Here is a 26129-nt window from a genome sequence, read left to right as displayed (position 1 = left end):
GGAGTCCCAGAAGATGCAGAAAGAGAAGCTGGGTTTACAAATGTATTTAATGAAATAATAAAGAAAAATTTCCCTGATCTAGAGAAAGAATTGGGAAACAAGATCCAGGAGGAGCACAAAACTCCCAACAGAGTTCACCAAAAGCAATCTTCACCAAGACACATGATCATCATGTTCTTTTCAATCGAACCTAAGGAAAAGATCCTTTAAATGTGCACGTGAAAAAAAAAAATCAACTGACATATGAAGAAATGCCAATTAAACTCACAGGAAACCTCTCACAGGAAACTCTAAAGGCAAGGAGAGAATGGAGTGACATATTCCAGATTCTAAAAGAAAAAAGTTTTTGCCCAGGATAGCATACCCAGCAAAGCCTCTTTTGTGTTTGAAAATGAAATAAAATTCTTCCACAGTAAAGAAAAGTTAGAAGAATATGCCTCTCCCAAACCTGACCTACAAATGATACTTCAAGATGTTCTCTTAACAGAGAAAAGGAATAGAGCCCACCAAAACCAAAGGCAAATGAGAAGAACATCCCAGTAAAATTACAACAGAAGACTTAGTCAATGAACAACCCATTGCTAAAATGACAGGACCTAATTACCACCCAAACATATTAATCCTGAATGTAAATGGCCTAAACTCATCAGTCAAACATCATGGATTACTAGACTGGATTAAAAGACAAAACCCATCTATTTGTTGCCTACAGGACACACATTTCACCAAAGATCGGCGGAAACTGTATCTCATGGATTTTGATTTTTTTTTTGTTAGTTTCATCTCTTTAAAGTACTTTCTTCTGATCAAATTCTTCAATGACTCATAGATCATCCAGTAGTATCATTTTCTTCAAGAAGGTTCTTGATTTTCTTTTTTATTTTTTCAGTGACACATTAGTCATTCAGTAGCATGTTATTTAACTTAATGGTGTTGTTAATTTCTTTGTTTTCTTCCTGTTGTTGATTTTGTTTTGTGGCTTTTCATTTAAGGCGATGTATAGTAACTGTCCAATAGAGACTATCATATCTAGCAGCACGTTATTTAACTTCACAGCATTGTAAATTTCTATTTTTCGTCCTATTTTTGATTTTGTATTGTGGCTTTTCATTTCAGGGGATGTATAGTGACTGTGTAATGGAGAGTATCCTATCTAGATGTGAGGATAATGCAGTATGCATCTCGAATTCCAGACAAAGATGGACTCCTAATGAAACTGTTTACTATATCTTGACAATAGGATGCTGAACTCTCTGCCATTGTCCATGCGCACAGATGGACATAGGACTGTATATGAAGACCTATACTATAGTAATGACATAGGGGAACTCAGTGAAAGGGGAGGTACTTGGGGGGAAGGGATAAGGCAAAACCCAAGGCCTATGGAATTGTATCATAAAATGATAACAATAAAAAGAAGTTTAAAAAAAAAAAGGAAAAGAAAAAGAACGATCTTCCACCCACTATTTCACTAAGTGACTGCAACAGCCAGAACTGAGCTGATCTGAAGCCAGGAGCCATGTGGATACCAGGTCCCGAGCCTTTGGGCCAGACTGTTGTTTTTCAAGGCCAGAGGCAGGCAGCTGGATGGGAAGTGGAACAGTCAGGACATGAACTGGCACCTCAACTCAGAGGATTTGCTAATTGAGCCACTGTGCTGGGCCCACAAGTGGAATTTTTAACAGCGAAAATGAAGTATTAACTAGTGGCTAAATCAACAATGTGGTATTTCACTTTAAACTTACCTGATTATAAAACTGTCTTTTAATATTATCAAAGAGAAATCATTTTATAACAGTCACAATTGGTGAGTGGGTAAGAAAACATATGTGATGGGTCCCATTTTTGTAGAAGACAACTCTTGGCAGCAATAGTTACCAAAGTTTTGCTCCCCCCTCCCCTGGCTCCCAATCCAGGAATTACACTAGGTAAGAGTTTAATCTTGTGAGTGGATGAATTCTTCAGTCACCACAATACCCCTTAAGTGTAAAACTTTATCCTTAAACTCATTTTAACCTCAAGGTGAGTATATACAAACTGAAGGATCTCAGGATAGCTAACAACAATGTTTTTTTCTTTCTTTTTTGAAAGGCATGGTTACAGAGTGAGAGGGATGAACAGAGAGACCTTCCAATTCCACTGGTTTACTCCCTAAATGGTTGTAACAGCGCCTGCTAAGCCATTCCGAATCTAGGAGCTAGGAGCTTCATCTGGGTTGCCCAGGTGATAAAGGGACCCAAATACAAAGTGAAGTAACCAACAGTTGGACCACTGCCCATGTGGGATGCCAAAGCCATTACCCATTACATCACAGCATTGGCTCCAGCAATTTTTCTGATTAACAGCATTCTATACTCCTTTAAAAAAAATTACATTGTATATATTTCCTGAGTGGGATGACTAGCTCTAATGTATTATTTTCTCTGTTCTGAAATTTCATTGTGCAAAACATACAAAGTTTAATTTGTTGAAATAATTAATAATTAGATGGGTTAATAGCTTCACCTTACTAAGAATTTCCCCTGTGGATAAATTCACATAAGTATTTCAAAAACACAAATAATTATCATTGTACATTGTACATTGTTTAAAATAGCAAAATTAATGAAACAACGTAAATGCTTAAAATAAGATTCTTACCTCAGCTCGTTTCAACATTTCCCATTTATTCAGTATTTTCATGGCAAATACCTTATCTGCATTTTTCAGTTTTACTACAGCAACCTACAAAAGATAAAGGAAATACAACTTGTAAAATGTAATAAATACACTTTTTTCAGTTATCCATTTTCCTTTTTCCTGTCCGTGAAAAAAGTAATAAATACCAATTATCAAGTATTTCAATTCAGTTCAAATTCTAATCCTAAATTACATAATGTTGTGAGGTAAAAAAAAAATTACATTAGTGAACACATGCCAAACCAATAAATTTGTGACTATCCTCCTCCCATGTTTTCTATTCTGGGCCTCAATCTCAACCTCTAGTGTTACTAAGAAATTGACCAATACGTGCAGCATAAAGGAACTAGAGCTTGTTACACAATGCATGCCATATTCCCACATTATGGTTCAGGGAACACCAGCTGCCAAAACAAGTATTTGCTGTCCAAGGATATAAGTGGTACGGAAAAAAAATGGAAAATGATCCCATCTTTCACTGCACATACAGTCCTGGCTGTCCCAGGCATCTGGGGAGTGAACCAGCAGATCAGAATGCTAATTTTCACATTCTCTCCTCCTTCAAATTTTAATTAGTAAAAAGGGAGGGAGCTGCAATAAGAAAACAAGAAAGCATCCCACTTTTACTAACATCTCTGAAACAGTGAAAATCCAAATTGAACTACTCTGTAAATTCTGAAATCAAATGCTGCACATGGACAGAAGGATGAGCCCACTAAGTACAAGCCTACACTGAGAACCAAAACTACACTTGGAAATGCCATCACTTACACCCTCTTCTTCTGATTTAGGGAAGAACAGACTCCTCATAAGCAACTTAAAGGTACTCTACCACACTGTATTTCTCATCAACTTTTTCTATTTCTGAATATATAGGTATCTGCTATAACTATTAGTATCCATTACCACATATTAAGTGGGCTCCAAATGCCACTTAGTATGCCATACAGAGCCACAATCCATACTGTCATTCTAAAGACAAGTTTTTGAAAAGTCACTTGGTAGCACGTACTGATATCAAGCAACTAACAGTCTTTCATTCTGTTTAAATTTCAGTATGCCTGCTGTAGTGCCATAGTAGACTAAGCCTCTGCCTGTGGCACCAGCATCTCATATAGGTGCTGGCTCACATCCTCGCTGCTTCACTCCCCATTCAACTTCCTGTTTATGGCCCAGGGAAACAGCAGAGAAGCAACCAACTCCTTGGGCCTCCACAACCAAGTGGGAGACCTTGAACCAACTCCTGCTCCTGGCTTTGGAGAGGCTCAACTCCAGTCATCATGGCCATTTGGTGAGTAGGTCAGTGAATTGAAGACCTGTGTTTCTCCTTGTTTTGTAACTCTGCCTTTCAAATGAAAATAAAATAAATTCTAAAATAATCTTTTCCATGTAAAGACAACATGTTTCACTGCTTTTGTTTTAGAGTATTGCTCCAAATCTCAAATGTGGTATGAAACAGAGTATACATTATCTTTCTAAAATCCATATTATATGCATTAGAATCATAATTACACTGAATTATACACTGTGCAACAGGACTACTGATGATGATCCTCAGCACTTACTAAACTTTAACACTCAACAAATGTGTACTGTGACTCTTCAGGGCAGTGGTGATAGCACAGATTCTGAGCCCAGACAACTTGAGGTTTGAATCCTGATTTTGTCATTAGATGTATAAAATTGGGTAGAAAACTTAACCAAGCAATAATCCAATGGAATTAGTAATAGTACTTACCTTATACTCATATCATTGTGTAGAAGATTAAAATAAGTAACTATAAACTATCTACAACAGAATCTGGTATTAGTAACTACTTAGTAAGTTTTACTTAGTATCACATGCCAAACAGTCCACTAAGTACTATGTAGCCAAATTTTCAACAACTATTTCTTCTACCACTAATGTGTGTAGCTAACAGTATACATCTCAATTCTTAAACTACATACACAGAAAATTAATCTTTAACTTTTTTCCATAATGTTATGACATATAAAGATATTTATACATAAAAATACAATTACAAAATACCCTCAATTGAAGATGTATATGTATAAAGGAAATCTAATATTCATAACAGCATGGTTTTCAACAGTAAAATACAGACAAACTTAAATACCCTAAAAGGTGAAATCAACTACAAATTGTGCATCACAAAGTGCTAATTATTCACGTTTTTGAAAGTTAAAGAATACTACTGATGTTAAACATATAATTGTACTAAAATTTACATACTGTTATTTTTCTATACATGCACAAAATATGTACTGTAAATGTTTATGCCTTATGTATTTCAAGAAGCAGCAAAACACTAGATGATTAAATATTTTGAGGTGATATGATTTCTACTTGCCTTTTTACATTTTCTGTATATAATATGTAAGATTTCAAGCATGGAATGGGATACTGGGGACTATCACACATAATGCTGGTCATGAAATGACTACTGATTGTTATGGTACTGTAGTATAACTGATTTTGATTAGGCCAAAGTAAGATCTTAGTCTTCAATGTATGATGATCTGGAACCCCATGTTACAGCACTATGGAAAACATTTCTCAAAATATCTTGAAACAGTTTCATAGGCTGAAATCTTTTCTAAAACAAATGTTCAGCCAATATTTTTTTTAACTCTGAGAAATCAGTTTTCAAACTTAAGCTTTCATGCCCTAGGCATACAAAGTCTTGGATGGTTTACCTTTTTTTTTGAATGCTAATATTATTTATTTCCCTTTTTTAAAAATTTGTTTAATGATATAGTTCCATAGCCTCTGGAATTTCCCCTTACACCCTCCTCAAATCCCTTCCCACAACTGATTATTACAATAGTGTAGTCCTTCAAAAACAGTCAAAATCCATCATTCCGCTATTTAAACGTATTCTGACATTGTACATATGGACAATGGCAGTGTCGAGTATCCTATTGTCAAGATCAATTTAACAGTTTCATGGGGAGTCCACCTTTGATTCATAAGTAGAGATGCTTACTGCATTATATCTTCACATTTCAATATGATAGTCTCCATATACTGTTCTTCTAGATGACTATATGTACATGCATATTTACCTATGTATCTACTGATCTCGTGTCTTGCATGAAGGTTGCCTTATATCAGAGAGAACATATAAAATTTGAGATTGTCAGCCAATGTTACTGACTTATACCAAACTGATAGTATATGAGAAAAGAATATAAAATTTACAAAGTGATAACATAAAAACTGATCTTTAATATAACAAACAATTTTCACGTTCATGTCAGTAAAAGAAAAAAAGCAAAGATTCCCTCAGAACTCTAGGTGCTGTGTTTTTAAGAAGTACAGGTAACTAACATACATTAAAATGTGCTTTATTGCTTGGGCCAGTATTGTGGCATAGCACCTTAAGGCTCTGCTTGCAACACCAGCATCCTACAAGGACACAAGTTTAAGTTCTGCTGCTCCACCTCTGATTTAGCTCCCCGGTGACGTGCCTGGGAAAGCAGCAATAAAAGAACCAAGTACTTGGCTCTTTGCACCCATTTGGAAGACCTAGAAGAAGCTCCTAGCTATTGGCTCCAACCTGGCTGAGCCTCGGCCTTTGTACCCATTTGGGTAGTGAACAAGCTGATGGAAGATTTCTGTGTGTGTCTCTCTCTCCCCTCTGTCTCTGTCTCTCTACCCCCCACTCTTCTCTGTCTCTCCTTCCCTTTCTGTACCTGTTTCCAAATAAACAAAAAACAAATCTTAAAAATATCCTTTACTATTTAATCGTATCAAACTGAAAAGCTAAGTTAACACAGCCTAGAAATTATAAATGTAACAGAACAAAAACATTTATTAAAATAATAGATTTTTCAACCTCATAGTAAAAGACTAGTATGCTTTACTACAGAAACGATCAGTATGTGACAGATATGCATCAATCAATTCTTAAATCCCACTTAAAGCATCACCATTTGTAGCTATAATCTATAACACTATATCAAATAAGATTTCAATATCCAAGCTGTCACAAAGTTCTGCAAATCTAGTTTTATCTTCAGTGGGTTCAGAATTCACCATAGTTCCTCTGTTCCAACCAATTCTAAGTTACCACACACCACAACTTGCCTGGATGATCTCACACTACCTCTCTGCTTCTACCTTTATCTCCTACAATCTACTTTCAACACTATTGCACAGTGTTCCCACTTAACTGTAAATTCAATCAAAATACTATTTCCCTCCAAAACTCCAATGTTTTCCTATGCTTCTGCAAGTCACCGTCAAAGTTCCTACCATAATATGTAAAACCAACAAGTTCTGGCCCTCCATACTCCCTGATCTCATAGTCGCTCATTCTGTTTCAGTCCTAACAGTTACTCAATTCTGTCTCCAGGCTCTGGCACTTACTGTTTCCTAGGGTCAGAATATTCTACCTGCTCAGAGCTTTATATACTGCTTACTCAATCACTGAAATAGCACTCCACCCCTTCAGACTTATGCCACTTCTTTGCTTCCTTTTCCCCTTAAGGAACTATAACTCTATATTTCTATATTCTACATAATTCTATATCCTATTTACTGCTTGCCTGCTTCACTAGAATACAGGCTATGAGAATGGGTTTTCCCCCCTAATTTGTTACAAATATGTACCTAGTGCTTGGGATATTAATTAAGTGATTGCTTTAAAAAAGATGAATTATTTGAGCCCAGTGTGGAAGCCTGGAGGCTAAAGTCCTTGCCTTGCATGCACCAGGATCCCATATGGGCACCGGTTCTAATCCCGGCAGCCCCACTTCCCATCCATCTCTCCGGTTGTGGCCTGGGAAAGCAGTTGAGGTCAGCCCAAAGCCTTGGGACCCTGCACCCATGTGGGAGACTCGGAGGAGGCTCCTGGCTCCTGGCTTTAGATCAGCTCAACTCTGGCCATTGCAGCCACTAGGGAGTGAATCAATGGACAGAAGATTTTCCTCTCCTACTCTCTATACATCTGACTTTATAATAAAAAAAAAAATCTTAAAAAAAGAATGATTTATAAACCGTGAGGATATATATGAAGTTTTAAGCTATTGATAGTTTCAGCTCGAAGTATACTATCATATTAATACTGAAATTCAAAACCAAGAAACACAATTGTATATTGAATGACTTATTAGTGTCTAACAGATTTTCAGCTCATAATATTACTGTAATAGGCCTTCAAAGTCCCAACTTCACAACTGTGTCTTTATTATCTTTTGTCCATTACTGCAGACTATTATTATTTCTTCTGTCATCATTTATACAGACAGAGAAAGATCTTAAAAAAATATAAAACAGCCGTTATTTAAGGAAGGCTTCCTCTGTGCCTTGCACTGGGCTAAGTACATTGCATATACTTCATTTAATCCTTACATCAATTCAAAGTAGGTCCTGTAATGACATCATGGAGAATTTAGCAAACAAAGGTCTGGAAAAACTAATTGACTTATCCAGTAAGTAATAAATCTAGGATATGTAACTCTGACTATCTGATGGCACAGCTTAGGCTTTTTACTTCTGTAAATATTGAACAGCTGCTTAGGTCCTCAAGAGTTTTCCCCACTTACCATGCCTATAATTCTGTTACCTACTGACACGCTAACGATGATCAATACATGTGAAGGATCACTAGTTGTATTTTTTAAAGCTGTTATTAATTTGTGTTGTAAATGTCTATATAATCTTTTTAAAATATCAAGTCTCTTAAACAAGTAAACTAAAAACACTGATTTACTAAATAGGCAGAAGTACCATCCTCTCCATGGAAACAAAATAACATATGCAACAGCAAAAGAAAAAATATTTGAAAATTGGCACAACATGGCCATCAATTAGAATAGCCGCTGGTTTTGAAAACACAGTATGCCCACATCAGTGTGGCCCTACTGACTGCAGAGAGGCAGTATCAGAGATGAACCATGCAGTGTAATTTCAAACTTTTTTTATTCTTTAATGAATCCCAGAATAGCTAGAGTAAAGAAGTTTTCAAAGAATGAATGGCTAAAGATAATTCACCTTTGAGACCCTACTACTAGATTATGCAGACATATATGGCCCTAGCTATAGTAATTAGAGGAAGCAAGCTAATTAAAAGCTTTTGACACCTGAAGCAGGGGTAGCAGGCCAAAGCAGCAAGCTTTCACAACAAGCTCTGAAGCCCAGAAGCCTTGAAGCTGCCGGAGCAAGGCTGGAGCAGGCAGAAGCGGTGAGCCACCAGGAAACTGTGGACAGGCAACACCCAGGGCGTAAGTTAAAGGTTTTCCTGAAAGCAAAAAGGAAAACCCAGCGTTAAGTTAAGCAGTAACTGACAACAATTGAGTTGTAGAGAGAAGGTTTTTAAATCACAGAGAAGCTGAATTTTAATTATATCTTGCTCCTTATTGTTTCCCATGACTTATGTATTTGAGTTACATAAATTATGCTTTTTTATTTTCATGGTTTTGTTTTGTACTTTTTTAAAGCATAATTGAAATGTTCCTGCCAGATAGCCAAGTCAGAGGTGAGTCTGCCCACTGGACTTATATACTTATTTACCAATTCCTGATGGAATTTGAATGGAACAATTATCTCTTTAGGGTCTTCACATTTCTAAACCTATTAGTTGACAAACACCACAGCCTATATATACTCAGCAGAGAAATTTTTGTAAGAAAGCTATGAAGCTCATATCCAGTCCATACCACTTTCCATACAAATTAATCTGTCTTTAAACACTAAATCATCATCAATCTTGTTGACTTCATTCTACAAACTTCAAACTCTATGTAGAGCAGAAACACTAAAAAAAGACACCTTCTCACACTAAATCTCAAATATTATTAAGTCAAGCATCAAGTACACTGACCTCACCCCAATGTCTTAATTTCACTGGCTTGTGACAAGGCAAGGTATCTCCAACTGCTGGACTGCCATATGCTGCCAATGACTCCCCAGTTCTGCACCCTTTAATTTTTCCAAGTTTCTGAACAGGAAAAGTAATTTTCCAGTCATAAACCATTTATGTCACTTACCCTACTGAGTAACCTAAAATACTCAAGAGGAAATGATTTTCCAATGTCCTTTTTGACTATCCCTTTTATAAAATACTATACACACACACACAGGTACATGAGGATGATTCAGAAAGTTCAAGGAGGGGGATATATTTAATATAATCAATAAGACACCACTTACAATGCCACATCCCACATTAGAGTACCTGGATTCAATGCCCAGTTCCTGCTTTTCAGCTTCCTGCTTCTGAATACCCTGGAAGCCAACAATGATGGCTTGAGTGGTTGGTTGTCTGACACCCTGGATTGCACTGCCAGGAACAAACTTTTGGGGAATGAATTAGTAAATGCAGTTTCTGTCTCTCTCTTTGCCTCTCCAAGAAGAAACAAAAAGGGATAGTAAAGTGTGGCATTAGAAGACGAATTTATAATGATGCAAAAACTTCTGAGTTCATCGCAGGATTTTTTTCACAACATTCATCTTCCACAAACTTTTGAAGTAGCTTCCTTGTTCTTCCTGTTTTGTTGTTGTTTGTTTTGTTTCTTAAAGCCAGAATTACAGAGAGAGATCTAGTATCTGCTAGTTAACTCCCCAGATGGACGGAACAGTAAGGAATGGGCCAGGCAGAAGCCAGGAGCTCCATTTGGGTCTGCCACAGGGTTTGCAGGGGCCCAAGCACTTTAAGTTATTTTTCAGGAGCTCCATTTGGGTCTCCCAACAAGCACTGCTTTTCCTAGGACATTAGCAGGGAGCTTATCTGGAAGTGAAGTAGCTAGGATTCCAAGTGGTGCCTACATGAAATGAAGACATCAGAGGCAGTGGCTTTATCCACTCTGCCACGTGCTAGCCCCAGTTACCTTTATGCCACAGGTCATTCTCAGCTAAAATCTCCAATCTATCAGCAGTCCCACCACTAATTCTTTGTCATTCTCACTAGAACTTTTGTTCTAACAGAATTTTTATTCTAATACACCTTCTATTCTTTTATTCGCAAATGCCCTGTGCCACCTTGCCATCACCATCTGTTTCAATTTTTTATACCTGTTCCATTCTCCTCTTACCCAAAAACTAAAGACCTGGTAGCCTACTTCAAAGATAACAGATGTTTCACATTTCCTCATAACATATTTGCTTTTTACATTTTTACTTACTCTTTTTCCTTTTGATACACAAGAAAGGATGTCATTTCCCCTTTCAAGACTAACACATTCATATGAGAACTTGCTTTCACACTCTTTCCTTTTTACGCTTGCTCTATTAAAGTTTTCTTTCCCATCTTTAATTCCTACTGTCCTGAATATTAAATGAAAACTTTTCACACAAACATCCACATCCAAGAATAAAAATTGAAACACAAACTTTACCTTCATCCTACCTTCCTCTCAAGGAATACAGCATTCCTTTCCCATAAGGCATCATCTCCAAAAATCACATTTTCAAAGAGTATTATGTGCTTGCTTTTTTTTTAATTTGTCCAAACTTTTTATTTAGTATTTTGTAGTTATTTAACACACACTTAAATGGTCCCATTGGGTGAGGGGGCAGGGGAGGTTCTTGCAGATTCCCAAGGAAATATCAGAAAGGCAAAATATGGCCAGTATTATCCATTTGATTTGGGGGTTTACTGGATGAACAGCACTTTTCTTACATAGGCATCTGATCTAGGTTTTTCATACTGACAACATGGAGATTGCAGTTTGAAGACATCCTGAAATCCTAGGAGTTACTAGCACATCCCTACTACCTTCTAACAGCTAACTTGTTGGAACAGGCAGGATGTATCATCTACCAATGGAGATCAATGGACATCTAGATGGCTAGATGTTTGAGGAAGATCTTAGAAATGCTTGCCTCATTTCCTGGGGGGAAAAAATCAGATAGGATGTGGCCATTAAGGGAAACTTTTACTTGGAAAATTACAACACTAATACAACAAGTCAAGTCTTACACATTTAACATTTGCTTGTTGAAAGCAATGTCATTAAACCAAATAAAATTAAACATGTTTCACTTTTTCCTCAAAGAATGTAAAAATTACAGAAGCGGAATTTAACAGGAACTTAAAAAAAAGCAACACAATTTTTCCTTTCAGTAGTCCTTGGGTAGTTATGACAGAATAATTTCCACTTTGTTTCTCTGAACATTGATTTTGGTCGAGTTTTGTTTGTCTCTAGTATGTGCTTCTGCCTCCTTCTCTATCAGATCGGTTTCCTCCACGGCCACCACCTCTTGGTGCTCCGCAGCTTGAACTGCTGAAGGACTCATGTGGAGGAGGATATCCCCTTTCCATAGAAGGAGGAAGCCCTCTTTCTTGTCTGCCAACACAATCACGACCACTTGAGCAAAGATCACTTTGGCTGCTTGAGTAACTGTCTCGACTTCCACCATATCCATCACTGTAATCATCATAGCAACTGCATCCACCATAAGATGGCGGGGGGCCCTCGTGTAGGTGTAGCACTACGTGAGTTACCACAGCTCTCACAGGAATCTCAATAGGCACCTCCACTTGGATGATGTCAATAGTCCTGATCACGACCACAACCGTCTCTATCACTAGAGCCTCTGGATAGACAGTCATCACCATGAACTGGAATGACCATAATCACTGTAAGTATAGTCTCTTGTTGGGGTGCGTAATCTCAGGTATCATGGGAACTTGGGCAATCTCTGCTTGAATAGCTGTCTTTAGTAGAGTCTCCATCAACTCTTGGTGACAAATAAACACCTCTGCTAGAGGACAGGGATTCCCTTCAAGGTGGGCCACTGTAACAGTCTTTTCCATGTGATACAAGGGCTCTTCCTCCCATGCCATGCTGCTGTAAACTGGTCTTGAAGGGTCCTGAGGAGGACCTCCACTTTGTGGTGGTGAGCCTCATTTGACTGGCAGTGGGCCTCTGGAAGAACTCATGTTAAAATTCATGGAGTAGCCACGATCATCCATGTGCCCTCCCCATGATGGAGGGCCCCTAGTTCCTCCACTTCCATCTCTTTCTCCTCAAACATCTCTGGGAGGGTCTCTGCTTCATGGAGGTGAGAGTGGTCCACATCGACTACTTTCAAATGATGGTTTGGTAGCCTGTTCCACCTTGATGGCTTTGCCATCCAGAAACTTTACATTCATGTTTCTGGCAGCATCCTTAGTATCTGCTTGGCTTTCAAAGGAGACAAAAGCAAAACCTCTTGACTTGTTGATTTCCCCGTCTTTCATCAACAGTACTTTCATGATTTGTCCATATTTGCCAAATACCACTTCAAGGGCTTTCACATTTGTTTCTGTATTAAGCCCACCGATGAAGAGCTTTCCAGGGAGATCTGCCTCAACCTTTTTTTTTAACCCCAGTGATTCACAGGGGTGTCAGTGGTGGTAAGCACCTTCAAGCTTCCCAGCCAGGGACTCCTAACAGCGCAGCATGAGCGAAGGCCATGCCCTGGAGCCCACAACCAGGAAGCTGACTGCACTACTGCGCACTGAGCCATGTGCTTGCTTTTTATCACTTGCTCATGATACACTGTATCTCAGCCTCTTTTACTCTCCTATTTCACTCCAATCTTTATTTCATTGTACTCGACTGTAATGATTCTCTCAAAGATAAATAATGAGCTAATTTACAAACTTAGCATGCTGTCCTCAATTCTCATCTGCTTCAACCTGTCAGACTCTGCTGAGAATCCATATACTTCCCTACTTTTGTTATACCTTGTTAAATACTGTCACTGAAGTATTTAACCTCACTTTTTTAAACTCTTTCCTGATCTGTATTATCTATTCCAAAATTCTTAAGTAACCCTATATGCAAATGATTCCTAAATCCTTCTCTCTCAGCACTTTGAGCCAAATTCCTAGTTGTTTCAGCAAATGTCTTAAATTTAAAAAGTCAAAAACATGTATACAAACTCATTTAGTCAGGTTGCAGACTTAAATCATCTATGAATTCTACCTTTAACTCACTAGTGACATCTAAAATGGCTTCTTTCCAATCTCTGTCTCCCATTCACCCTTCCTTTTCTAATACCAGTAACCTAGATCTCATCTTCATCATAAACATGCTAATAGGCTCCATTTTGACTAACTTACTTATAGGCCAGATTTAATGCTGTTAGAAATACAAAGTTAACCAACAGATACGTTGCTCTCAAAAACCTCAGAGTCCACTGTGGGAAACCTACCTAAACAGAAACAAGATAGTTTCATACAACAGTACATGGAAATAAGAGACAAAAATGAAGTCCTATAAAAGGCAAAGAAGACAGATCATTGATATAAAAAATGGGAGTATGGGAAGAAAGTAATACACGATCATGCACTCATTTGTTGGTTTCTTAGAAGAGGCAACATGTTAGTTTTAGATATTGCACCTCAGAAAGAGAATAAGATGGATATGACTGAAGAGAGGGGTTATTTTGAAAAGTAGGGATGGCATGAGCAAGACAGAGGCAAGTTAATACCAGTAATGGTAAAGGGGAGAAGATGTTCAGGAACAATAAGCACTATTCTTTCCTAGGAGCAAACAGAACACTACAGAAAGAGGGAACAAATGAGGCTGATGGGTTCATCCAACAGCAGAGCTTGGGGACCAGTGTTGTGACATACCAGGAAAAGCCAAACAACTGCAGTGCCAATATCCCATATGGGCAACAGTTTGAGTCCCAGCCAATCCACTTCTGATTCAGCTCCCTGCTAATGCACCTGGAAAAGCAGAAATCGGCCAAAGTACTTGGGCTGCCACGTGAGAGACCCAGACAAAGCTACTGGCTCCAGCCTGGCTCAGCCCATGCCACATGGCCATTTGGGAAGTTAATCAGCAGATGAAAGATATTTCTCTCTCTCTCTCTCTCTCTCTCTTTTTCTGCCTCTCTACCTCTGAGCCTCCTCTCTGTAACTCATCCAACTAAATAAGTAAATATTTTTTTTTAATAGAAGAGAGAGAGCTGGCATGTCATTAATAGAATAGAGCCTTAAAAACAGGGCCCAGGGCCCAGTGCAGTAGCATAATTGCTGAAGTCCTCACTTTGCACATGCCAGGATCCCATATGGGCGCCAGTTCATACCACGTCAGCCCCATTTCCCATCCAGCTCCCTGCTAAGGTCTAGGAAAGCAGTAGAGGACAGCCAAAAGCTTTGGGACCCTGCATCTGTGTGGGAGACCTAGAAAAGCTCCTGGCTTCAGATCAGCTCAGTTCCAGGTGTTGCTCCCACTTGGAGAGTGAATCAGTGCACGGAAGATCTTCTCTGTCTCTCCTCCTCTGTGTATCTGACTTTCCAATAAAAATTAAAGCTTAAAAAAATTAGAGACCACCCTTCATAGATGAATTTAGCATTCAAGAAACTCTATGGAGATGGTTTTAAGTCAGGGAAAGAAATTAGAGAATTTCAGCAACAGTTCAGATAAGTTGCTCTGGCTAAAAAAGAGAGGAGGAAATTCAAAAAACAGGATACAAAATTTGGTGACTGGAAGTGGAAAAATCCAGGATTGTTGTAATTTTTTTCTCTTCTCTTTCTAATTACTTCTCAAACATCCATCATTAGTTTTATCTTTCTAAAAGAGTTCCAATTATATCACTACTCTGCTTATTAACATTTGATGGGATACTTGGTTTATAAAGACTCAGCATAGCACACCAACTCACTCACTGTTCTGCCCAAGTAACTTTTACATCATCTTTAACCACCACCAACAACAACTAAAGCTCTGTATTTCAGTTACAAGATCAGCTTCCTGAACAAAAAGAAAAAAATCACTTTAAAGAAAACAAAACAGAATATGCTATAAAAATGCACAAAATTATAGTATAAAGAAATATCCACAGATAATTTCTAATTAGAAAACTATTCTAATATCATTGAAGAACCTTTCTGTCTTCAAAAAAGTCATCTTCTAGAATTGTAGTCTAAGAAAATCACTTGAAATGCAATGCAAAAGCTATTTATAAAAAGGCTTTAGAGATCATTTATAATATGAAAAAAATGGACTTTTACTTGTTCAATTCATTCTATAAATAAGTATTGGGCATGTATCAGGCACTCAACACTGGGTTAGTTGCTTGGGAAGTGCAATGCGCTAACAGAGGAAAAAAAAAATGTTTACATTCATGGAGCAGATATTCTAGCTTAATAAGGAAATGTGTAAGTAAATTATGAAAATACTCACACAATAAACTTCTCTGAAGCCAGAAGAAATCAACTAACAATTTTTTCAATATACAAGAAAAAATTTTATTAAGAAAATCTCATTAATGCTTAACACACTAGCCCAACTACCAATGAATAGAAACAAAATGAGGAATACCACAAAATTACAGAAGTTAGCATCAGTGCTGTGTACCTATCCTTGCTACTGATCAGGCTCTGACTGTGATCAAAAGCATGGAATATAACTGGAATATGATAAATAACCAAGAAGTACTATTTTCATTAGTGAAGAGAAGTATATATGAAAGAAAAGAGAACTTCATTATCCTAACTCCTAACAAGGAAAATGACTATATTAAAAAGACTATACCGCTCAGCGGCATGGCCTAGCGGCTAAAGTCCTCGCCTTGAATGCCCCGGGATCCCATATGGCCGCCGGTTCTTATCCCGGCAGCTCCACTTCCCATCCAGCTCCCTGCTTGTGGCCTGGGAAAGCAGTTGAGGACGGACCAATGCATTGGGACACTGCACCCATGTGGGAGACCCGGAAGAGGTTCCAGGTTCCCGGGTTCGGATCGGCGCGCATCGGCCCATTGCAGCTCACTTGGGGAGTGAATCATCGGACGGAAGATCTTCCTCTCTGTCTCTCCTCTCTCTGTATATCTGGCTGTAATAAAATGAATAAATCTTTAAAAAAAAAAAAAAGACTATACTAACTATAAAAGGTAATAAAAACTCCTTCACTTCACAAAAACTAGAGTTTCTTGGTAAAGAGAGACATTAAACACATATGTAAGAAACTTAGTAGCAAATGCTAGGACAAATTAGCTATTCTCATCTTCATTAGAAAAATATAATTATATATTTACTTCTATTTTTAAAAATGTGGTCATTCCCTTGTTTTTATTACTGTATCCAGTGCTTTCACTGACCTCTTTCCATAATTAATTCTTTCACTGGTTTCCAAATACAGAATAACTAGTGTTGCCATACTGCTGCTTCCATCACTGAGACACCCCGTATCCCACACTGAGACAGTTCTAGTCCCAGCTGTTCCAGTTCCTATTAAAGATCTCTGCTAGCACACTTGGAAAAACAGCAAAGGTTGTCCTAAGAGCTTGGGCCCCTGCCACTTATGTGGAAGTCCTGGATGGAGTTCGAGTATCCTGCCTTCAGCCCGGCCCAGCCTAGTCTTTGCAGCCACTTGAGGAGTGAACAACCTGATAAAAGATTTCTTTCTCTGTGTGTTGTGAGTGTCCCTCTTTTTCTCTTCCTCCCACACCCTCACATCTCTCTTTTACCACTACCTCTACCTTTCTCCCTGTTGTCTTTCAACTCAATTAATCAATTAAAAACAAATACAACACATTGGTCATTTCAAAGTACCTGAAAGAATTATATCAAAAAGTGAGCACTTGGGCAAATTTACTCTGATACATTTTTCTTTCCAAAAAAATTCATCCTGCTACCTTTTCTCCCTTGAGTTTGTTAGAAATGGAAATAATCTACTTCAAGAGCAAGGAAGGATGATACTTTCTTCAATCTAATAGGCAAGTGGTTAGGAAAAAAAAGATGAAGAAAAAAATGAGGAACTTCCCCTTCTGTGTAAATTAAGACTTGTCTTCTGCAATCAGCTTAAAATGTTCACATTTTCATATCACTGTTATACTAGCTTATAAAGGGTTTGTAAGGCTGACTACAAACTTCAGTTCACCTGTTTATACTTCATTTCTATCATGAAATACAAAGCTGAGTTTGTATATGAGAAAAAAATAGGAAAAGCTGTTTGGCTCCAAGTTAGCCTTGATCCTGCTTATCAGATGATCCTGAAAACTCTGAAACTGGTATTGTTTCCATATACTAGCTCAACCCCAAAGACAAAGAGAGTATCGTGAACCTCACCCCCATGCACTGCTCAAACAGGATACATGCAGTGAAATTATAGCCCAGAAATTCAAAATATCAGAAACTTCCAGGGTCTATAGTACCAGGATTGCATAGGCAGAAACAAAGACGACTTGGAGTTCTCAAAGAAAGCAAACACTCCAATAGTATAAAGCATCTCAGCTTTGATTAACAACCAAGAAACACCCAAGAAGTGAACAGTAAGAGCCACGAACAAAACTTCCATTCAAGTCTTTTTTAGGAAACTGTTCTGAGATGATAAATTACAAACCCTCATTTATTTTCCTCTCCACTCCATTCTTACGAAAGGGCAGAAAATAACTTAATAGAGGAAACAAACTATATATAAATACTGGCAAATAAGAAAAACAGCTAATAAAATACAATATTTTAATGACTTCCTGAAATCTAGGTTTAATAAAATAGGCTTTAAAAGAAAAAAAAACATACAAAAATGTGAAGAGGGTCTGGCACGATAGCCTAATGGCTAAATCCTCGCCTTGCATCCACCAGGATCCCATGTGGGCGCCAAAGCATTGGGACCCTGCACCCGTGTGGGAGACCTGGAAGAAGTTCCTGGCTCCTGGCTTCGGATCAGCTCAGCTTCGGCCATCATGGCCACTTGGGGAGTGAACCAGTGGACAGAAGACATTTCTGTCTCTCCTTTTCTCTGTATTTTCCAATAAAAATAAAATGAATCTTTTTTGAAAAGATTCTTTTAATTTTACTTGATAGGCAAGAACAGAAAGAAGGAAACAGAGACACAGGAGGGTAGGACAGAGAGTTTTCCATCTGCTGGATCACACTCTAAATAGCTAGAGCTGAGATGATTCGAAGCTGGGAGCTAGGAGTTTTTTCTGGGTCTCCCACATCAGTGTAAGATCTCAAGGACTTGAGCCATTCTCTGTTGCTTTCCTAAGCCATAAACACAGAGCTAGATCAGAAGTGGATCAGTCAGAACCCAAACCAATGTCCATGTGAGATGTCAGCACCACAGAGTAGAAGATCAGTTTGCTGTACCACATGTCAGCTCCATGATTTTTTTATTATATGCATGTTATTGGGTAATAAGTGGTATATCATTATATATAAAAGAAATATATAATTTCTTTAGTGACTACTGCTGTTGAGCACATTTTCATATGCTTATTGTCCATTTGTAGTTCTTATTTGGGAAAACATTCAAATCATTTGTCAAATTTTAAATTATATTTTTTATTGAATTATACAGCTACATATTTCAGATCCACACTCTTGTCAGATACATGATTTGCAAATACGCTCTCCCATTCTGTGACACATGATTTCAAATTGTTTCTCCTATTCCCTGATACTGATTTGTAGGTGCAAAAACATTTTTAATTTTGATAAAATCTAACTGACTTTTCTCTTTGGTGCTTTAGAATTTATTGTTATATTTAATAAATCATTGTGATCTAAAGTCACAAACATTTACAGTGATGTTTTCATCTGAGTTTCATAGTTTTAGTGCTTTCATCAATCTATACTGAGTTAATTTTTGCATGTGATGTGATGTATAATTGGAGAATTGAATCTGGGTGCAGATTAAATAGGGAACTATTGTACCTTTACAGGACCACAGTATCCACTGGTCTGCATAGAGAGCTGGGAATGGTGACAGATCAAGCCAGGCTAGAGCACAGAATTCACCTTAAAGGAGTCCACATGACACTCAAAAGAGCTGGGGCTGGGAGCAGGCCAGGCAGGGCTAGGTTACAGAACCCACAGCACATGCAAAGACCAAGACTGAGGGCAGAGAATGCCAAGCAGAGCCACTAGCCCTGCCTAGCGTGAGTATGGGGGCAGGGAACAGACCTTGTAGGGGAACTCGGAGAACACCCCTGCTAGGCTGCAGCTCCCACTGTGGAGCACAAGAGCCACAGCTGAGGCAGTTGCAGACCACGCCAGTTAAGCCAGCAGTAAACGCCAGCGTTTGTTTGGGCCAGGTATGGAGACAGGCCGGGCTGGGCCAGGCCTCAACACCCACTGTCACACACCAGAGCCAAGACAGGGTACAGGCTCCACCCTGTGGGACTAGCCTCCAACACCCACAAGTCAAAGCTGACTGCAAGTGGACCATACTATACTGGGTAGAAGCACATGCAATACCCAAGGCTGGGAACAGGCCTGTGGAGAGGTTACTGAGTGTCCCCCAGACGAGGCAGCTGCACCCACTGGTATGTGTGAGAATCAGGACAGTGGTAGGCTGGGCCCTTGTGAGATAGGACCAGGGCAAAACTGACCAGGCAACTTGTATTCACTGGTATGTGAGCTGGCTGGTGCAGATGATAGACCACTGACTGGTATATTCAAGAGTCAAGTCTGCAGTCACCCCAGGTAAGGTTTCTAGGGAAACTCCTCAACAGACAACTGGACTCAGACCCCAGCCACCCCCAGAAAATCACAGGATGTGTGGTCCAACCTTGGAGTGCATGTGTTGGTACTGGGCCTCCTCAGTTGCTGATGCCTGTGAGTGGACAGCATGTCCAAACACAGGACACAATAGGCAGCAGGGGGCATCGACTGCCTCATCAGAGGATGAAAAGCCAAACAGGCTGGACCACTCTCCCCGCCAAGCTTTACAGCATGTTCCTGGATCTCTGGATGCACTAAGATAGATTCTGTCAACCAACAGACCTTGGAAAGATTTTCTTAACCCTGGAACAACAAAACCAACAACTTCTATTATTTTTCTTGTTAAATCCTACATCCTAGAGACCTGTTTTTTGTTGAACACAGTATCTTACATCATCACCCTCAAACAGCCTGTATCACACACAATAAGATATTGTGATGTAACCAATGAACCAATAATCAATGAGAGACAGACTGCTTATGAACTACATCAAAGAACTTATTAGAGTTATAAGCCTGTTTGGACTATCCTAAAATTTGTGAAGTTCAGTAAAAATCACGCTTGAATACTATAAGCTGCTAAATATAAAAATGGAAACAGACACGAGACAGCTGAATAGTACCCTATAACCATGTTAAGGTTTATAGCAGCTGGTTGTGTATATACTAAAATTGAGATGTTAATGAAGTAGTTACAGGAGGTGGTTAAGAACTTGCATTTTCTAACATTTTGGTCTCTCAATACCATGCTAATTAACTTCATGATATAAATTTCCATGTTTCTTCCTGTTGTTGAAGTTGTGTAGTGGCTTTTCACTGGAGGGAATGATGTTCTGCCAACTCTATTTTCAGACCAAGGATGGTCTCGCAATGAAACTGTTGAAATTATCTGGACAATAAGATGCTGGACTATCTGCATGGTCCATGCCCACAATGAAGGAATCATGACTGGTTATGAACTGTACTACTGTAACAATATGGAGGAATTCAATATGAGGGGAGGGCTTGGGGAGGAGTTAGCGGAATCCCAGAGCCTATGAAACTGTCATAAAATGAAATATATATATATATATATATGATCTTACTTACAAACAGGGTCACATTCTGAGATACTGGGAGTTAAGACATCAACATAAAAAATTTATGGGGCAGAGTGGTAGGAGAGAATTCAGCCAGTAACAGTTACCAAAGATCCTTGTTTCCTGGTAAACATAGTGAGTTATAAATTTCTGTAAGTAGTGCTTTAGTTCTAGCTCAGAAATTCTGACATGCAAAATTTCCATTTTCACTCAAACATATTTTATAATTATCCTGATAATTTTTTAAACTTTTCATTTACTTGAGAAGCAGGGAGTAAGGATAAAGAGAACACACAGCTCCCATCTTTTGGTTCACTAAAACCTGCAATGGTCAGAGCTGAGTTAAACTGAAGCAAGGATCTGGGAGTTCAATCCAGGTCTTCCAAGAGGGTGGCAGAAACCCAACTAGTTAGGACATCAAGAGTGCCTCCTAGAGTGTATTTTAGCATAAACATGGAGTCAGGAAGCAGAGCCAGCTCTTTAATCAGGCACTCCAAAATAGGACATAGGAATCTTAACTGCTCGACTGAAAATTCTATAATCTATGTTCACAAGTGCCAAAATATATAGGTTGTTTTTAGCTATCTACCCACATTAAATTTGTGAGGCAGAGAGAGAGCAAAGCTCCCTTCTGCTGGGTCACTACCAAAACACCTGAAATGGCCATGGCTGGGCTGGGTAAAAGCCAGGAGGCAGGAACCCAATCTAGCTCTCACAGGTACCAAAAATAACCCAGTTACTCTGGCCACTACCTCTGTCTCCCAGGATATGCTTTAGCATAAACCTGGAATCAGAAATCAAAGCCAAGTATTCCAACACTGGAAGATGGCATCTTAACCAGAATCTTAACCACCAAGCTTAACACCAGCATTTTGATTGTATTTTATGAAGGCCAAAGGTCATGATTTACAGAGTAATGACACTTTGAGATCTTGTTTGGAGGTTCTAACAGGGGAGCGCAGCTACTTGTATACCCTTGACCGAAGACCGGTCCTCCTCTAGTGGGGATGGTCATCCTCTTTGACCGAGCACGCAGCTTTGGGAGGGAGGCACATGGAGCAGTGAGGGAGGAAGAGGACTACCGCCTAGCCAGCCAGATCAGCCGAATCAATCCTGGCGATCAATGGGGTGACAGATGTCGCAGCCAGATCGCCCTCACATCCAGTAATGACAATTTGAAAGCTACTGAAGTAGCTTTTGCAGCCCAGAACATGGTGAATTTGAAGAATCTTGTGTGTACTTAAAAAAATGTGGTCTCCGCTAAGTCTAAGATGATATATTTGTATATTAGCTTCAGCATAATTGCGACACTAAAATGTATCTTCTTCAATTAGCAATGATTACAAAGGTACATTCTAACAAGCAGGTATTAGGATTGGACATGGCAACCACTGGCTCAGGTTTTCTAAACCTTCAGTAAATTTATAATTCAGATCCACAAGTACTCCTGACCACCTTTTCCTCCTGACAGTGCTAAAATTCCTAAGCAGAGTTTTGTCCCCACCATTATAGACAGACTATTCAGCCTCTATGATATTGATATGAGCTATGTGACTGGCTGCCTGGGACTTCCTTCGAAGAGTAAAGTTTGCTAAGAAAATAGAAAGCATTGCTCTCTAGGAGCAGGAGCCAAACAGTCCAACCATTAAAAAACACTATCAACAGAGTTCCACTGATTTTCTGGACATACGAGACAACAGAAACTAATGATATCTGCTGAAAACTCTACCTCCGATTTTGAGTAGATTTTTATGGAGGCTTTCAAGTTCAGCCTAAAATTTCCAGACCTCTCAAGAAAAATTCCAGGTCGACCCAGCACAATGGCTCAAGTGGTTAATACTCTGCCTCTAAATGCCAGGATCCCATAAGGGCGCCCATTTGTGCCTTGGCTGCTTCACTTCCCATGCAACTCCCTGCCTGTGGCCTGGGAAAGCAGCAGAGGACGGCACAAAGCTTTGGGACCCTGCACCCACATGGGAGACCCAGAAGAAGCTCCTGGCCCCTAGCTTCTGGCTCTGGACTGGCTCAGTTCCAGCCACTGTGGCCATTTGGGGAGAGAACCTGTGAATGGAAAATCTTTCCCTGTCTCTCCTCTTCATAAAATCTGTCTTTCCAAATTAAAAAAAAAAAAAAAAAAAAAAAAGAAAGGAAAAGAAAAAAAAGAAAGGGGAAAGGGAAAAACGTTAGTCTCTGGTAGTCCCCGTGTCTCCCAAGCAGGCTTCAGATTATTAAATCTTCCTCTGTGAGCACCATTTCAACGACTTTTACACCCCATCTAATGGAGGTGGAGAGACACTCCCAAGGATACTAAGATTTGCTGGACAAGCTACACTTATTCCCACAAAGTTGATAAGCACTACAGAGGCAGCCCTTACAATGTTACTTGAGGACATTACAGTTGATATTTACAAGAACAGCCCAGTAGATGGAGCTTTCTCTGTAGATGTTGCCTCCCTAATGGCCAAAACAGCAGTGCAGGGCAGGTCAAGCTTGGTGTCATGGACTCTATCCTGGTCTTTCATGTGTGTGGCAGGGGCCCAAGCACCTGGGCCCTCGCTGGCTACCTTCCCAGGCAGCGAACCCTGGACTCAAACCACTGCTAAAAACACCTGCTTATCCAATTACATTGCAATGCCACTCCACAACACTGCCATTAAATATATAAGTGCCCACACAAGTTCTAGCTGCTCGACTTCCAATCCAGCTCCCTGGTAATGCTGCTGAGTAGGCAGCAGATGAGAGTCTGGACCTCAGCCAAACACATGGGTGTCCACCATGTGGCTGCAGTCTCCTGGCTTCAGCCTGGCTCAGCCTGTTGCTGCAACAATTTGTGGAGAGAACCAGCGGATACAAAATGGATCTTTCTGTCCCTCTCTCACTCTCCCTCTCCTCACCCCAGCCACCCTGTACCTGTGCCTTTCAATTAAAGGAAGGGGTGTAATGCAGGATAGGCGTTGGAATGCCTCTCATTCACCTAGTTCAGATAAGATTTAAGAGTTTAGATGTCAGCTAAAGTATCTCTGGGCCTGGAAAGACTGGACTAGAGCTTGTAAGTACTGTCTGACTTGATCTGTCCTAGTTTAGACAGGTCTCTTTCCCAGAAAGTAACTCCCAGTCCTGGTTATCTCTCAGCCACCTCAAAAGACTGATCTTTACTCCTGAAAATGCTAAGAGAGCCCTTAATTTCCTAACAAGGGCTTTCACAGGCTAGAGTTCTACAAAGTTCAACTCCCACTATAGGCAACCTCCAAACCCTGCCACCACAAACATCATGAGCAAAAGAGACAGCAAACAGAGAGAAGTTGAATGGTTGTAGATTTTTCAAGGAAAGTAGAATTCCTAGTAAGGAGATTAAATTCCTACATATTATCAGTATCTCTTAACAATCAGTTAGGTTCTACATTTGTAGTGAACTATGAGAAGAGATAATGCACAGGCCTTTAAATGAAGAAGTCAACTTGCTCCTGCAGTCTCCTAAATCTACTGCGCCTCCAAGTATTACAAACAACCTTTTTCTTTTCTGTGGCATGCTTCTTAAACAGAAAATCAGTTTAAACAGAAAATTTAATTTAGTCTAATGCCATAAAATGAGTTACACATATCTCAACCTGAAAAACTGGCTGAACTCTTCATGGAAAATACATTTATATACTTTTAAAAATTAAAACAAAAATTAAAGAATACTTATTTAGAAGTGCCATCTGCATCTGCATGACCCTATCCATTTCATAACTACTTTTAGCAAAATAAAAGTAAAAACAATATTCTTCCTGCATGCTTTTAACAAGAGAGTACAGCATGAGTGCTGTCCTGCGTCTAATTTTATTCACATCACAATTAAACTTGGAGAGCTCTCCATGTCCAAGTACAGTGGAACTACCTTTTACTAAATGGATGAATTGTAGTTTATTCAGTCGGTTGACTACTGGTAGACACTTGGGTTGAGTCAATGTTAGGAAAAGCATGGAGACAGGAAAGAGGGAAAGAGAGGAACAGCAATCTCAAACTCTGGTTCATTCCCCAAATACTCCACTAAAACCTGGACCCAGAAACTCAGTGCAGATATCCCATGTAAGTAGCAGGAACCCAGTAACTTCAGCCAGCACTGCAAATAGAGCAGGAAGGACTCGAACCCAGTCACATCAATATGGGGATTCAATCAAAAGGCATTTTAATCAAAAGGGCAAACGTCAGTCCAGTGTTACTTTTTATACTTAGGTGTTTAATCCAATTGTAGTTCGTCCTTGTACATAGTCCAAATTTGAATATGCTCCAACGATTTTCCCAAATATTAATCCTAGTTTTTCTGACTACTTGCTAAAAATTTCCTATCATGTTGTGTTAATTGGAAACACTATCTTTTAAGAATAGTAAATTTGTATGTATTGGGCCCAGCACTATAGACTGGTGGCTAGAATCCTTGCCTGTCATGTGCCAGGATCCTATTTGGGTGCCAGTCCAAGTTCCAGCGGCCTCACTTCCCATCCAGCTCCCTGCTTGGGAAAGCAGTAGAGGATGGCCCAAAGCCTTGGAACCCTGCATCCATGTAGAAGGCCCAGAAGAGGCTCCTGGCTTTGGATCAGCTCAGCTCAGCTCAGCTGTGGCGGCCACTCAGGGAGTGAATCAATGGATGGAAGAACTTCCTCTCTACCTCTCCTCCTCTCTGTATATCTGGCTTTCTGATAATAATAGATCTTTTTAAAAAATTTATATATATATTTTAGCATTTGATTGTTTTTCATGTGCTGAATGTTGAGACCTTGTTTGAATACACAGTGCGCCCAGTTATTGTTCCTTTTTGTACAGTTTCCTAATAATTCTTAATTCTTTTTCAGTGCAAACTTTAAAATCAATGTCTTAATGACTAGTATATGTTATAATTTTGCAATCTATTAACTACAAAGACTTGTCATTTTTCTGATGTGGCTTCTTTCTGGAAAAGCACTTTTCTCATATTGTTTCTAACTGTAGTTGTTTT

General features: G+C 39.2%; 2 protein-coding genes across 9 annotated transcripts in view; both read right to left on the bottom strand.

The window, feature by feature from the left end:
* The window catches only part of CDC42BPA (CDC42 binding protein kinase alpha), a 264117-nt gene that overhangs the window by 191602 nt on the left and 46386 nt on the right, over positions 1 to 26129 (bottom strand). For 7 of the 8 annotated variants that reach the window (XM_058669445.1, XM_036495219.2, XM_058669446.1 and 4 more), the window contains exon 3: positions 2641 to 2724. In XM_058669445.1, the coding sequence (XP_058525428.1) occupies positions 2641 to 2724 (84 nt within the window). Of the gene's footprint in view, positions 1 to 2640; positions 2725 to 8769; positions 8928 to 26129 lie in introns of all 8 variants that reach the window. The other variant, XM_058669447.1, reaches the window with a different exon arrangement.
* LOC105942295 (RNA-binding motif protein, X chromosome-like) lies at positions 11829 to 13722 on the bottom strand. The gene is given in 5 exon segments (XM_058669680.1): positions 11829 to 12242; positions 12244 to 12290; positions 12293 to 12461; positions 12777 to 12983; positions 13675 to 13722. Coding segments are annotated over 5 exon segments (885 nt in total).

The sequence above is a fragment of the Ochotona princeps genome, chromosome 10 (assembly GCF_030435755.1).
Source record: "Ochotona princeps isolate mOchPri1 chromosome 10, mOchPri1.hap1, whole genome shotgun sequence".
Classification (NCBI taxonomy): domain Eukaryota; kingdom Metazoa; phylum Chordata; class Mammalia; order Lagomorpha; family Ochotonidae; genus Ochotona; species Ochotona princeps.
The sequence above is the reverse complement of the archived record's forward strand: the minus strand, read 5'-3'. Positions and strand labels throughout refer to the sequence as shown.